At 36.4% G+C, this 14,828-nt stretch overlaps 1 protein-coding gene across 2 annotated transcripts in view; it reads left to right on the top strand.

Annotated features, from left to right (window-relative positions):
* Positions 1-7,730, top strand: part of Malt1 (MALT1 paracaspase) — a 49,518-nt gene extending 41,788 nt beyond the window's left edge. For both annotated transcript variants that reach the window (XM_033757467.1, XM_033757466.1), the window contains 3 exons: positions 1,890-2,047; positions 3,396-3,521; positions 5,820-7,730. In XM_033757467.1, the coding sequence (XP_033613358.1) occupies positions 1,890-2,047; positions 3,396-3,521; positions 5,820-6,260 (725 nt within the window). In that variant the 3' untranslated portion in view covers positions 6,261-7,730. The remainder of the gene's footprint in view (positions 1-1,889; positions 2,048-3,395; positions 3,522-5,819) is intronic.
* Positions 7,731-14,828: the final 7,098 nt, after the last annotated feature.

Genomic DNA, 14,828 nt, shown 5'->3' with positions numbered 1-14,828 from the left:
ATACTTTCTTCCAAATTTTATACTGAACAGTTATTTGGCCCATTAGCAAATCTAAAACTAAACAAATGTTTTAATTATAGACATTGCACATTTAATTATAGATATTACACTGACTTATTTGCTGGTAGAGCTATCAAGTTATTTAGCCCATTGCTTTTATCACTGATAAAATTTAAATGATCATGTTTAATTCTTCTGTTTTTAAAATGAGTTAACTTTGTATCTGGCTAACATGCAGTCGTTAACTTCTGTGATCTTACATGTTGAAGCAGATGTCCAGTGTCACACAGGCCAAGATTTTCACCCAGTCTCTATAGCTGGAGAAACATGTTGCTATAAATGGTGGATAAGCCATAGTCCCCACTGCATAAGTTAGTGAGATCACATGAAGACCACCTGAGAAACAAGCATGGCTCGTAAATACCGATGGCGTCCGCTCTATGACACTAGATCAGTGGGTGGAGTGACAAAGAAAAGATGATCTGTAGCTTAATTACCTTTCAGAAATTTGGTAATTCTGATTTAGTGAAAAATAAGTTTATTCACTATGAAATATTTAGGATTTTCTTTGAGTCCTAAGTATTCTGTGAGTCTCTTACTAGAGATAATTGGAAAATAATTGTATTTCTCGAACCACTATCAAATATCTTTTCATAATATTTTTTTAATCTAAGATATATTTTTGTTAAATTAACATATTAGAGCACTTTGAAACGTAAAGTGCTAGAAATACATTATCTTGATGTTCCAGGTAATAGCATAAGTATTTGAAATTGAGTTTCTTATCCACAAAAAAAGTAAATGACAACAGGAACAAAATTACAGTGGTAAAGATCAACAGTAAGCAAAGTCTTTTATAAAATGAAAATAAAAGCTTATGTAGAAGGTATTTGTAACAAATCTAATAGATTTTTTTTACATGGTAAAGAATTGATATAAAATAAGAAAACATTAAGACCTCTTGGTCAATGAATAAGTAAGTGGTGTAAGTTCAACAGTCCTCACAGTTAGATTGAATTAAGAATAAATGTAGAAAATGGCAAATGTAAATAGTTATTAAAGAAAATTCTTAGTATATTTTAGTCCATCAAATAAACATTTTAAAAATTAATAAAACCCCATTTGCATCTAAATTGAAAAGTTTGTCCTGTAAAGAACCATCAAATAGCTATCTTCAACAGTGCTAAAGCATTAAATATTTGACATTAATTGTGATAGAACATGGTAAAATCCAGAAATATTATAGATATTCAAGAGTAGAAGAATTCTTACAGGCAACAAGAACTATAGTGATAATATGTTTGATTAAAAATTCTTGTTGTGGTACTAGGGTGTAGCTCCATGGTAGAGCATTTGCCCAGCATGCAATAAACCCTGAGTTCCATGTTCAGCACTGAAAAAAATCTTATCATGAAAACTAAAGCATCAGTTAAAATGTATCTGCAATTATATGTATACTTTTAATTACCATTATGAAAATTAAATGTACAGGTGGATGAACTGTAGTAAATGAAAAATTTGGTTTGGTTGGCCAGCACAGTAAGTTTTTTTGTTTTATTGTGTGTATGTTTAAAAAATAATAATGGTTGTGGAGAGCTGGGCATGGTGGAGCACTCCTGTAATCCCAGCACTTGGGAGGCTGAGGCAGAAGGATCACTGTGAGTTTGAGACCAAGCTGGGCTACATAGTGAGTTCCAGTTCAACTACATAGTGAGATCCTGTCTCAAAAAATAATAATAATAATAATGGTTGTGTAATATTTTTAAGTAAAAAAAAATGCTCCAACTATATTCTGCCCTATGTAGAATATTTGATATTTATCAGAAAGCTTAGCACTCTTTAAATAATGTTTTCTAAGTTCTTACTGGTTTGTTTGTTTTTTCTTCCAGAACTTCCAGAAAGCATGTGTCTTAAATTTCAGTGTGGTGTTCAGATTCAGTTAGGATTTGCAGCTGAATTTTCCAACGTCATGATAATCTATACAAGTATAGTCCATAAACCACCTGAGATAATAATGTGTGATGCCTACGTTACTGATTTCCCACTTGTAAGTCTCTCTTTTTTATTTAAGTTACAGTGATATATTCTCACTATTAAAGCCTAAACTTTTGAGCTGAGGATGTAGCTCAGTGGTAACGTGTAAGGCCCTGGATTCAGTCCCCACCACTACCAAAAAGTCACTTCAATACTAAACTTTTAAAAACTTAAATATGATGGTAAATATGAAGAAAATATATTTATATGAGTTTATAAGTAACACTGTCATAGTGCTTAAAAATTGTCAAGATACTTTAAGTTTGTCAAATTTGGAAATGTCTGAGTTCACTCAGAAAGGATGCCTTTAATTTCTCATGTCCTATAAAGGATATCAAATATGAAAGAATAAAATATGCTGTACATAAGTAAAGAATGTTTCCAGTATCTTATTGGGACAGCACAAGACTTGTCAAGTTATGATAGTATGAGTATATTGGAAGAAAAGAATTCTAGTTCTGTTCTTTCCAAACATTTAGTTACAATATTTATTTTTGTTTTGTTCTAAATAAACAATGCCCCCATTTCCTACCATAAATGAGAAAGATTGAGAAGTAAGCAAGGAGAAACAAAGCAAAAATGTTTTTATACTTGTGGAGGCTTTATGGAGGCCATTGCTTCATGTGAGAGCAGGTGATGTTGCACAGAACTTCAGAACTAGTGCCCCTGCCACAGGGTGGGCCTCTCTGCTGCTGGGCCCAGGCAGAGCATGGGCTTGCTATGAGGAGCCAAGCCCCTCCTGTCTTTCACCCATGAACAAAAAAGGCATCATTCATTCTTCCTCGTTATTCTAAACATATGAATCCCCCTGCATCCTCCCAGCGTGATGGTAAAGAGGGAGATAATCCAGGGGGCAAGCATTAGTGGGGTTCTCTCCAAGCTTGAGTATGGTAAGATGTGTTTAGAGGAATATTTTGAAAGAAACTATCCTTTCAGAGCCAACTCTGTGTGTGTGTGTGTGTGTGTGTGTGTGTGTGTGTGTGTGTTAGTGTGTTTTAGAGAGACAGAGAAAGAGAGAGTGTTACCAGGGTGTCAGTACTATCTCTTTTTATTTTTTATTTTGAACCAGTCTTGCCTAGGCTGGCCTTTAACTTGGAATCTTCCTGCCTCATCCTCCCACATAGCTGGGATTACAAGTGTGTGCCACTGTGCCTAACTTTACCTTTTAAAAATACTTGTATAGAATCTCAAATTCTTAAAACCATAGAACATTGTTTTTATTGTTTTTTCAGTCCTGGATAAGGATCTACCTACTCAAGCCAAATTCTTGAGAGAGTTATACTTGTCTGGATATTTCATGCCACAAACTATATTGTAAGTTTCAGTGATTTCATTAAAACATTCAGATTTCTTCCCCACAGGACCTAGATATTGACCCAAAAGATGCAAATAAAGGAACTCCTGAAGAAACTGGCAGCTACTTAGTATCGAAGGAGCTGCCCAAGCACTGCCTCTACACAAGACTCAGCTCTCTGCAAAAATTAAAGGTGACTCTTTTTCCTATTTATAGTTATTAATAAAAAATGGCCTAGCTGGGCGAGGTGGCTCATGCCTGTTATCCGAGCACTCGGGAGGCAGAGGCAGGAGGATTGCCGCAAGTTCGAGGCCAACCTGAGCTACATAGGGAGTTCAGAGCCAACCTGAACTATAAAGTGAGACCCTGTCTCAAAAAAACCAAAAAAAATAAAATAAAATGTCTGAAACTGAAAATTCTCTAGCATAGTTCATTAATACTCTGATTTTTTTTGTATATTGAAGTAGAGAACCCAATCTAGTAGATCTTCTCGGTGACCATTTTCATATTACACAGCTGTGTTGGGCTAGGGATTTAGCTCAGTGGCACCGCACCTGCCTTGCAAGCACAAGGTCTGAATTCGATTCCCATAGCAGAAATAAATTAATTAATTGATTTAAAAAAAACAGTGGTACCTCAGTTCACAAATGCTTTTGTTTGCAAACAGTTTTGGTTCACAAAAAGAATCATTTAACACAATTTTGCTGTTGTTTGCTAACTCGGCATCAGGTGATGAACACAACCATAGCCATTTTTGCTGCACAAACATGAACACAAACGTGGCCATTTTTTCCAGAATCATGGAACGAATTAAGTTCTTGAACCAAGGTACCACTGTATTTTATCCTTGATGGAGGCCTGAGGACCTTTGTGTGAACATCTATATGCTTACTCTCCATACAGTTGAGAAGTTAGCAACATAAAACATATTCTACCTCTAAATATCTTATAATCACTACTTCTGTGACTTTCTATAAAATATATAAATTAGAATTGAAATATCTTTTTAATCTCTTTCATTTCTACTTGATTTACAAATGAGAAGTTAGCTTTAGATGGTTAAGCATGCCCTTGCAAAAACTGAGTTTTTAGCCAGGTGTGGTGGAGCACTCCTATAATCCCAGCACTTGGGAGGCTGAGGCTGGAGGATCTCTGTGAGTTTGAGACCAGCCTGAGTTACATAGTGAGTTTCAGGTCAATCTCAACTATATAGTGAGACCCCATCTCAAAAAACAAAAAAAAACTGAGTTTTTAATCTGTTCATAGCTGAATACCATAGTATGTCTCCGGTAAAATTTGGGGAGTAGAATGGGCACTTGCCACTTAAATGAAGGCAGCAAGCATACACCTACTATCACCTGTTCATACCCATTCTACTTAAAGTCATCTCTTAGCTGGGCGTGATGGCACATGCCTGTAATCCTAGCACTCAGTAGCCAGGGATTTAGCTCAGTGGTTGCATTGCTTGCCTTGCAAGCACAAGGGCCTTGAGTTCAATCTCTGGTACAAAAAAAAAAAAAAAAATCCCAGCACTTGGGAAGCCGAGACAGGAAGATTGCTGTGAGTTCAGAGCAGTCTGGGCTACATAGTGAGTTCTAGGTCAGTCTCAACTACATAGTGAGACCCTGTCTCAATAAATAAATAAATAAATAGTCATCTTTAAGTTATATTTTTCTCTTATGATTCTGGATTATTAATTGATAATATTTTTAAATAGCTTTTTTTTTTTCCTGGTACCTGGGATAGAACTTGGGACCTTGTGCTTGCAAAGCAGACAGCGGAACCACTGAGCTAATTCCCTGTCCGCAACAGCTTACATTTTTTATATAGGCCTAAAACCAAATTTTTTTTTTCAGTATATGTTGCAAGATGTAGTAATTACATTCATCTTGGGGAATTGGTACATATATATTATTTTTACATTAAAGGACAATTCCCATCTCTGATAATAGGGAAAGATAAGGAGCCAGAAATGTGATATAAGATCTGTGTGATTTTAATTAGTTAGCAGAGTAAGAACTGGAATTCTACTCAGCTCCTAAGTGTTGAATGAAAGAAAAGGAAGCTAATTGTAGCTGGCCTTTTTCCATTTAGGGGGATGGGGAAAGATGCCTAGGAAATGGGGCTGAGTAGGTTTGTTAGTGTGTGTAAAAGTGAAATCTGAAGACTTTCACTGTTATAATTGACTGTGAAATAGGAAGAAAAGGGCTAAAGGTGTAGGGGAAGTGGGAAGGGTAGGGGAAAGAAATAAGGAAAAGAAAAAAATCTGACATGAGAAAATGAAAAAATGGAAATAAAGATTTTGTAAATAGAGAAGGGAGGGCCAGGGGTGTGGGGAAAAAATGAGAACCAAGACCTGTCATGTAAAGTACAAGATCCCAATGATGAATGTAACTGTACTGTATACCTAAAAAGTACCAATAAACTCAATGAGGAATAAAAAGACTCACTGTTGATAAAAATGGTGAACCTCATTTCTTTTGCTTTTCAGGAACATCTGATTTTCACAGTGTGTTTATCATATCAGTACTCAGGACTGGAGGACACTGTGGAGGAGAAACAAGAAGTGAATGTTGGGAAGCCTCTCATTGCTAAATTAGACATGCACCGAAGTCTGGGCAGGAAGACTTGCTATCAGACATGCCTGATGTCTGATGGGCCTTACCACAGCTCCACACCCACCTCTGGGGGAGCAGGGCATTATCCTTCATCTCAGGACTCATTCCATGATGTCTACCATTCACATCTTGGTAATTCCGAGAGCGTTATGCCATCCGACAGATGTCATTGCAGCCGGACTCCTAATGCATTTATTTCAAGTTATCATACCCACCATTACTCCTGTCGGCTGGCTAGGAGTAACACGCCAGTGGAGACAACCGATGAAATGCCATTCAATTTCTCTGATGGGCTCAGGATTTCTGAAAAGTGACTTTGTTTTTTAAAGTTCCACATAATTACTAGATGCCTCACATGAAATAGTACTTACGTGAAATGAGGCATTATGAAAAGGCAAGTAAGTATATATGAAGAGAAAATTGGTAACAATTGTTTCATAGGCTCAAGACTGAAATAATGGGATTACATTATTTAACCACAGACTTCCTCTTGCTTTTTTTTTTTTTAGACTTGTAAATTGAATGTTTTGTTCTATGAGAATGAAGTACGGATATATGTATATAGGTGTACATAACAAATATTTTTATTTTGCCTACTCTGAAGTGAGAGGAGTGGGAATGGCATTACTGTAGAATAAATCATTGTACTTTTAACATCAGAAGAAATCCTGTTGCTCATCAGGCCTAACCTAGTTTTATTGAGAGAAACAGATTGAGTCCTCTTGTCTAAGTTAGAGCTGGCACAGAACTGAAACCTCTAGAATGCTATTCCAGTAATTTTTCCACTACATACTACCTTCTTAATGGGTTCTGAGACACATTTTATTTTTGACAGGAAGGAAGAAAAGTAGAGGGGGAAATGCATATCTGTGTGTTATCTTGAGTAATGTACAGGCCTTGATTTGTGATTATACCACTTTGGTGCAAGTGTCAATTAAGAGGTTTGTCTATAAATCTTATGTAGAATAGGCTTAAATTTTTTGTTTGAGTCATGAAATTATATGAGGTGATGAAATATTTGTCTATGTTAAAGCTAGACAGCAGAGGTTAAAAATAAAGATGTAACTGGATAGTTTGGATAGCTGCTTATTTGAATCTTTCAGACATTGAAAATGTCTTCCTTGATAACATGTATTTCCTTCTTGAATTTTACAGGTCTTAAGATAAAAAATTCTTATCATTTGTGGTTCTACCTAAAAGCAGACTTAAAAGACATGTGGCAATAAAAAGGGAAATGATTAAATTAGTTTTTAAATGGGTTTAGGAGGTAATATCCTGATTATATTTGGTCCTTGCTAAAAGCAAGTTTAAAGGACAACTCGAAAGCTGGGCTTGTTGGCACATGCCCATAGTCCCAGGACTATAGGGATTTGAGGTATGAGGATGGCAAGTTTGAGCCCAGTATGGGCAACTGAGTGACTTAGTGAGACCCTGTCTCAAAATAAAAAGGAGCTCAGTATGAAGTCCCTATGTTCAGTCTCAGGGCAAGTAGCAGTGGAAAGGCAATTGGCCATAGAAAGGGAAGAGATTGAGTTAGTAATTTTTAAAGTCCCCAAAGAAAAATCCAGACCCAGATGGCTCTACCACTAAATTCTACCAAACATTAAAATTATATCAGCTCTTAGCAAATTACCCCCAAAAGAGGAGAGTATACTTCCCAACTCATCCTGTGAGGTCATTGTTACCAAGATACCAAAATTAGACAAGAAAGCTACACATGTACACAGCTATAATCCTAGCACTTGGGACCTGAGGCAAGAAGATTGGAAGTTTGAGGCCAGCCTGAGCTACATAGTTCAAGGCAAACCTGAACTACATAGGGAGACCCTTTCTCAAAAGAAGATGGGGGTGGGGATTTGGCTCAGTGGTTCTACCACCTGCCTTGTAATCACAAGGGCCCGAGTTCAATCCCCAGTACCAAAAAAAAAAAAAAAAAAAAAAAAAAAAAAAATGGGGGCTTAAGAGGAAAACCATAGACCAATATCCTGCAAAAATCATTAACAGAGTATAAGCAAACTGAATCCAGCAATGTGGGAAAAGGTTTATATACCATAATCAAGTGAAAATTTTCCCAGAAATTAAAAGATTGGTTTAGCATCCAAAAATCATTTAAACTGATGCACACTCATTTCTCATTAATGTTCTCTAAAGTCCCGGGAACACAGTGAGTGAACATGGAGTCATTGCTCCTAGGGGATGAGGTGTGCATATGTGCGCCTGTGCATGAACATCTGTCTCACAGATGAGGGCCTTGAGTCCTAGTAACAACTCATCCTGGCAGATTTGGTGTTTCTTTATTTTACGGAAGTAAAAATGAGGTTTACATGCATGCAGTGATGTGCCCGAGGCTGGAATTCAAACCCAGAACCGGAGCTTCTTGTGCAGCGTTGCACTTCCCCCTTTTCGTCTTCCCCCATCATCTCCACCCCCTCTCTGAGCTGGAGCAAGGAGTTTAGCACTGCTGTGTTAGACCTCAGCTTGGAACATGTGTATTGGGTGATTCAGAATTTTCCCTAGTCTACATACCCACAAATCACTACAAAAGTCCCCAAGTCCTGTGGGGGGGCAGGTGATTTAATAAATTTGTAAATTCCTATTTAATTAATTGTAAATAATATAGGTCCAACTATACCACAGTAATATCGGACAAAACTCCCATAGATTGCTTAATAGATGCAAAAAAACATTTGATAAAATCCAACATCCTTTCATGGTAACAACATTAAACTAGTAATAAAAGGGACCTTCCTCAGCATGTTACAACATCCACACAAAAAAACCATACCAATGGTCATAATGGGGGCAGAGTGCTGAATGTTTTTACCCTTAAGATCAGGAATAAGACCAATAAATGACACTAGGGAGAAGGCAGGTAAAGAGGGGTGGAAGGGGGTGATCAGAAAACATTAACGTACTTGTACAGATCTGCCAAAATGAGGAACATTAATGTGTATAACCAATAAAAGACAAGTTGGGGGAAAAAGATATTCACCCTAACCACTTCTGTTCAGCATTGTACTTGAAGTTTTAGCCAGGGCTTAAAATTTTTAAAAATATATAAAAGCCATTTTATTTTTGGAAAAGAAGTAAAGCTACAGGTTGAACACTCCTATTGCTGGGCTTTCATGGTATCACAACTAGGAAATTGCATACCTGATCTCATACTATTAACAGTCAAAGAGACACTAAAAATATTATGGGAAGTTAGGCTTCAGGCCATGTATACGAAGTATGTGTAAAAAAGTTTTGAGTCGTATCCCGTGCGTCTCATGTATATGCAAATAATCCAGAATCTGAGAAACCTCACAACATGTTGGATAAGTATAACTGGTTTATATATTCACAGATAACATTGTATATAAAAATCATAGAAATTCATTTAAAAACTAATAAGTTCAACAGGTTGTGGGATACAAGATCAACATCAGTTTTGTTTCTATAGTAAAAATGAACATTCAAAAAAAATTTTTTTTTTGAGACAGAGTCTTGTTCTATAGTTCCTTGAGCTCACTATGTAGCCCAGGCTGGGACAATTATCCTACCTTAGCCTCCTAAGTGCTGGGATTACTGGCATTCACCACCATAACCAGCTCCAAAATTCTATTCATATTAACATCAAGAAGTATAAAATGTTGTAACAAATAAGATAAAAATAAAAGGAAAGACATCTAATTTCATGGATTGAAAGACTTGTCATTAATATGGCAATTCTGCCCAAGTTCATTTACTGATTGACCAAAATTCCTGTCAAAATCCCAGACAGATTTTTTGCAAAAATTGGCAAGTTAATAATAAAATACATAAGGGTCCCAGAAAAACCTCCCCCAAAAAATTCAAAAAACAAGATGGGAAGACTTTGTCTCACCAATTTCAAAACTTAAAAAGGGGCGAGGGATTTAGCTCAGCAGTTCAGTGGCCTGCCTTGCAAGTGAAAGGACCCAAGTTCAATCCCCGGTACCAAAAAAGAAAAAGCTATGGTAATCAAGACTATGTAGGTATATGGGTAGATAGGAGTAGAACTGAGAATCCAGAAAAATGCCCTGTACATTTCCTACTTCTTTTCTTTTCTTCTGGTACTAGGGATCGAACTCAGGATCTTGTGCTTGTGAGGCAGGTAGTGGAACCACTGAGCTAAATCCCAGGCCCACGTTTCTGACTTTTACAAGATTCCAGTACCCTTCAGAGAGGAAAGAGGTGTGACAGCTAGTAGTTACATGCAAAATGACTCTTCTACTATTACTGATAAATCTTTTTTTTCTTTAATTGAATTTATTGGTACATTCTAGGTAGACAGTACAGTTGCATTCATTACTGGGATCTTGTACCTTTACATGCCAGGTCTTGGTTCTCATTTTTTCCCCTTGTCCCCAACCTCTCTTCACCCCCTCCTCTCCCCCTCACCTTCAAACACTTTAATTCCATTTTTACATTTTCTCATATTTATTTCCTTTTCCCTTATTCCCCTTTCCCTATCCTTCTCACTGTCCCTACACCTTTGGTCCTTTTCTTCCTATTTCATGTTGCTAATTGTCCCATTAGGATCTTGAGTACTATTTTAGTTTTTCACACCAGAGAAACTATTCAGTATTTGCATATCTGTGACTTATTTATTTCACTTAGGAGTATATCCTCAAAATGTACCCATTTACCTATGAATGAATCTACTTTCTCATTCTTTATGGCTGAGTAGTATTCCATTTTATAGAAAAACCACATCTTCTTTATCTAGTTTTCAACTGATGGGCAGATGGGCTATTTCCAAGTTTTAGCTATTACAAACTGCCGCTATAAACATGGGTGCACGTATATCTCTGTGGTATGATTCTTTTAATTCTTTTGGAAAGATACCCAACAGAGGGATGGCTGAGTCAAATGGAACCTCTAATCCTAGTTCTTTGAGGTATCTCCATATTGATTTCCATAGTGGTTACACCAGTCTGCACTCCCACCAACAATGGAGAAGGATTCCTTTCTCCCCACAACTGCGCCAACATCTGTTACTGTGTGATTTCTTGATAGCAACCATTCTTTGTGGGGTGAGGTGAAATCTCAGTGTTGTTTTCATCTGCATCTCTTCAATGACCAGTGATGTAGAGCACTTTTTCATATATTTACTTGCTGCTTTTATTTCTTTGTCTGGGAAATGTCTGTTCATTTCAGATGCCCATTTTAGAATTGGGTCTTTATATTTGGCGGGGCTGGTTGTTTTGAGTTCTTTATTCTATATAATAGTCCTTTGTCTGGGGAGCAGCTGGTAAAAAGTTTTTCCCACATTGTAGGTTTTCTCTTAGTTCTGTGGATGGTTTCTTTTGCAGTGCAGAAACTTTTTAATAAGATGAGACCCCAGTTGTTGATTCTTTCTGCTAGTTCCTGTGCTACTGAGGATTTGTTCATAAAGTCTTTTCCTATGTCAATGTCTTCCAGAGTTGTGCCTAACTTATCTTCCAGCAAGTTTAGTGTTTTTGTTTTTATATTTAGATATTTAATCCACTTGGATTTTAATTAGTGCATGGTGACAGATAAGGGTCTAGTTTTAATCTTTTGCAGGTTGAGATCCAGTTTTTCCAGCACCCTTTATTAAAGAGGCTATCTTTACTCCAGTGGGGACTGTCAGTTCCTTTGTCAAAGATGAGGTAGCTGAGTGCATCTGGAGTTGTTTTTGTGTCTTCCAATCTGTTCCACTGATCCTCAGGTCTGTTTCTTTGCCAGTACCATGCAGTTTTTATCACAGTGGCTTTGTAGTATAGTTTCAAATTGGGAATTGTTATACCCCCTGCCATGTGTCTGTTGCCTAGGATGGCTTTTGCTATTCTAGGTCTCTTATGGTTCCAAATTAATTTTTAGATTCTTCTTTCTAGTTCTGTGAAGTATAGTGTTGGGATTTCAATTGGTATTGCATTGAATCTGTATAGCAGTTTTGGTAATATGGCCATTTTCACTATGTTGATTCTTCCTACCCAGGACCAGGGGATATCTTTCCATTTTCTTATATCCTCCTCGATCTCTTCTTTTTTCAGAGTGCTGTAGTTTTCAGTGTAGAGGTCTTTTGCTTCTTTTGTTAGATTGATTCCCAGATACTTCATTTTTTTGGGTGCTATTGTGAAAGGAATTGTTTCCCTAATTTCTTTCTCAGTGAGTCTGTTATTTGTGTACAAGAAGCCTTTTGATTTTTGGGTGTTGACCTTGTATCCAGCTACTCTGCTAAAAGTGTCAATTAAGTCAAGTAGTCTTTTGGTGGAGTTTTTTGAGTCTTCAATGTACAGTATCATATCATCAGCAAATAATGACAGTTTAACTTCTTCCTTTCCTATCTTTATTGCTTTAATTTCTTTCTCTTGTCTAATTGCTATGGCTAATGTTTCCAGAACTATATCAAAGAGGAGTGGTGATAGTGGGCATCCTTGTCTTGTTCCTCATTTTAACGTGAAGGTTTTCAGTTTTGGGCCATTTAATATGATGTTGGCTGATCGTTTTTCATAGATAGCCTTTATAAAGTTGAGACATAGACCATCTATTCCAATTTTTTGCATAGTTTTTATCATGAATGGGTGTTGAATTTTGTCATATGCTTTTTCTGCATCTATCAAGAGGATCATGTGGTTCTTGTCCTTGACTTTGTTAATATAGTGTATTATATTTATTGATTTACATATGTTGAACCATCCTTGCATCTCTGGAATAAATCCAACTTGTTCAGGATGGATGATCTTCTTGATGATCCTCTGTATTCTGTTTGCTAGTATCTTATTGAGGATTTTTGCATCTATATTCATTAAGGAGATTGGCCTATAGTTCTCTTTTTTAGTTACATCTTTCCCAGGTTTGGGAATCAAAGTGATATTTGCTTCTAGGAATGAATTTAGAAGTATTGCTTCTCTTTCAATTTCATTGAAAAGTCTGAAGAGTAATGGCAATAGATCTTCTCTAAATGTCTTGTAACATTCAGCAGTGAATCCATCAGGACCTGGGCTTTTCTTTGTTGGTAAGTTTTTAATTATATTTTCAATTTCACTGATTGTGATTGGGGTGTTTAAAATGTTTTTATCTTCTTCATTCAACTTTGGTAATTCATAAGTATCTAGAAATCTGTCCATTTCTTCTGTGTTTTCCATTTTATTAGCGTACAGGTTCTCATAGTATGTATTAATGATCCTCTGGATTTCTTTTGGATCTGTTGTGACTTCGCCTTTTTTATTCCTGATTGCATGAATCTGAGCCTTTTCTTTCCTTTTTTTGATAATTTGCTAAGGGTTTATCAATTTTATTTATTCTTTCAAAAAACCAACTCTTTGATTCATTTATATTTTTTGTATCATTTTCTTAGTTTCCATTGCATTGATCTCTGCTCTAATCTTTATAATTTCCTCTCTTGTTCGAGCTTTGGGTTTTTCTTGCTCTTGGTTTTCTAGGAGTCTAAGAGTCATTGTTAGGTTGTTTATTTGCGCTTGCTCTGTTTTCCTAATGTTGGTATTCAGTGCTATGAATTTTCCACGTAGAACTGCTTTCATTGTGTCCCATAGATTCCTGTATGTTGTATTGGCATTTTCATTTATTTACAAAAACTGATTTCTTCTTTAATTTCCTCTGTGATCCATTGATTGTTCAGGAGAGTGTTTTTCAATTTCCATGTGTTTGTGAAGTTCCTATGGTTTCTTATGTTATTGATCTCCAACTTTATTGCACTGTGATCTGATAATATACAGGGAATAACTTCATTTCTTTTGGATTTATTCAAACCTGTTTTGTGAGCTAGTATGTGATCTGTCTTGGAGAATGACCCATGTGCAGCTGAAAAGAGTGTATGTTCTGATTTTGTGGGGTGGAACACTCTTTAGACGTCTAATAAGTCCATACATTCAAAAGCTTGGTCCAGTTCTAGCATTACATTGTTGATTTTTTGCCTAGGTGATCTGTCTATTTGTGATAGTGGGGTATTCAGATCCCCCACTACAATTGTATTAGTGGTTATTTGGTTTTTCATGTTACTTGTTTTATATAGTTGGGGGCATTTATATTTGGTGCATATATGTTTATGATTGTCATTTCTTCCTCTTGGATTGTTCCCTTTACAAGGATGTAGTGGCCTTCTTTGTCTCTCTTAATCAGTTTTGGTTTGAAGTTTGCTTTGTCTGCGAATAAGATTGCTACCCCTGCTTTTTTCTGGGCTCCTGTCACATGGAGGATTGTTTTCCATCCTTTCACTTTCAGTCTATGGGCTTCTTTTTGCACTAGGTGTGTTTCTTGTATATAACATATTGTTGGATTTTGCTTCTTAATCCATTCTGCCAATCTATTTCTCTTGATTGGTGAATTGAGGCCATTGACATTGATAGTTATAACTGATATGTACTGACTTATTATTGTCATGTTATTGTCCTTTTGTTGATTCTTTTTATTTTTTGTCATCTCTTTTAGTTTTTTGCCTTGGTTATTTGATTTGCTCTGTTGGGCCTCCTGGTGTTGTGATCTTCATTGTCTTTTTCTAGGATATTGTTTAAAATTCTTTGTAGTGCTGGTTTAGTATTCATGAAGTTTCTCAAGTGTTCTTTGTCATGGAAGTATCTTATTTCTCCATCCATTTTGAAAGAGAGTTTTGCAAGATACATCAGTCTTGGTTTTAGGTTGTTTTCTTTTAGGACTTGAAATACCTCACTCCAGGCTCTCCTTGGCCTGAGGGTTGTGTTGAAAAGTCTGCTGTGATTCTGATGGGCTTTCCTTTGCATGTGATTTGTTTCTTTTCTCTTACTGCTTGTAGTATTTTGTTCTTCTGTTGGGTTTCTGGGATCTTGATTATTACATGTCTAGGTGTAGATTTTTTTTGATCATGGCTAGTTGGTGTCCTATATGCCTCACTTATCTATATGTCTAATTCTTCCCCTCTG

Source organism: Fukomys damarensis, unplaced genomic scaffold, assembly GCF_012274545.1.
Source record: "Fukomys damarensis isolate Sample0158 unplaced genomic scaffold, DMR_v1.0_HiC HiC_scaffold_30, whole genome shotgun sequence".
Lineage (NCBI taxonomy): Eukaryota > Metazoa > Chordata > Mammalia > Rodentia > Bathyergidae > Fukomys > Fukomys damarensis.
This window is presented reverse-complemented; position numbering and strand designations above follow the sequence as displayed.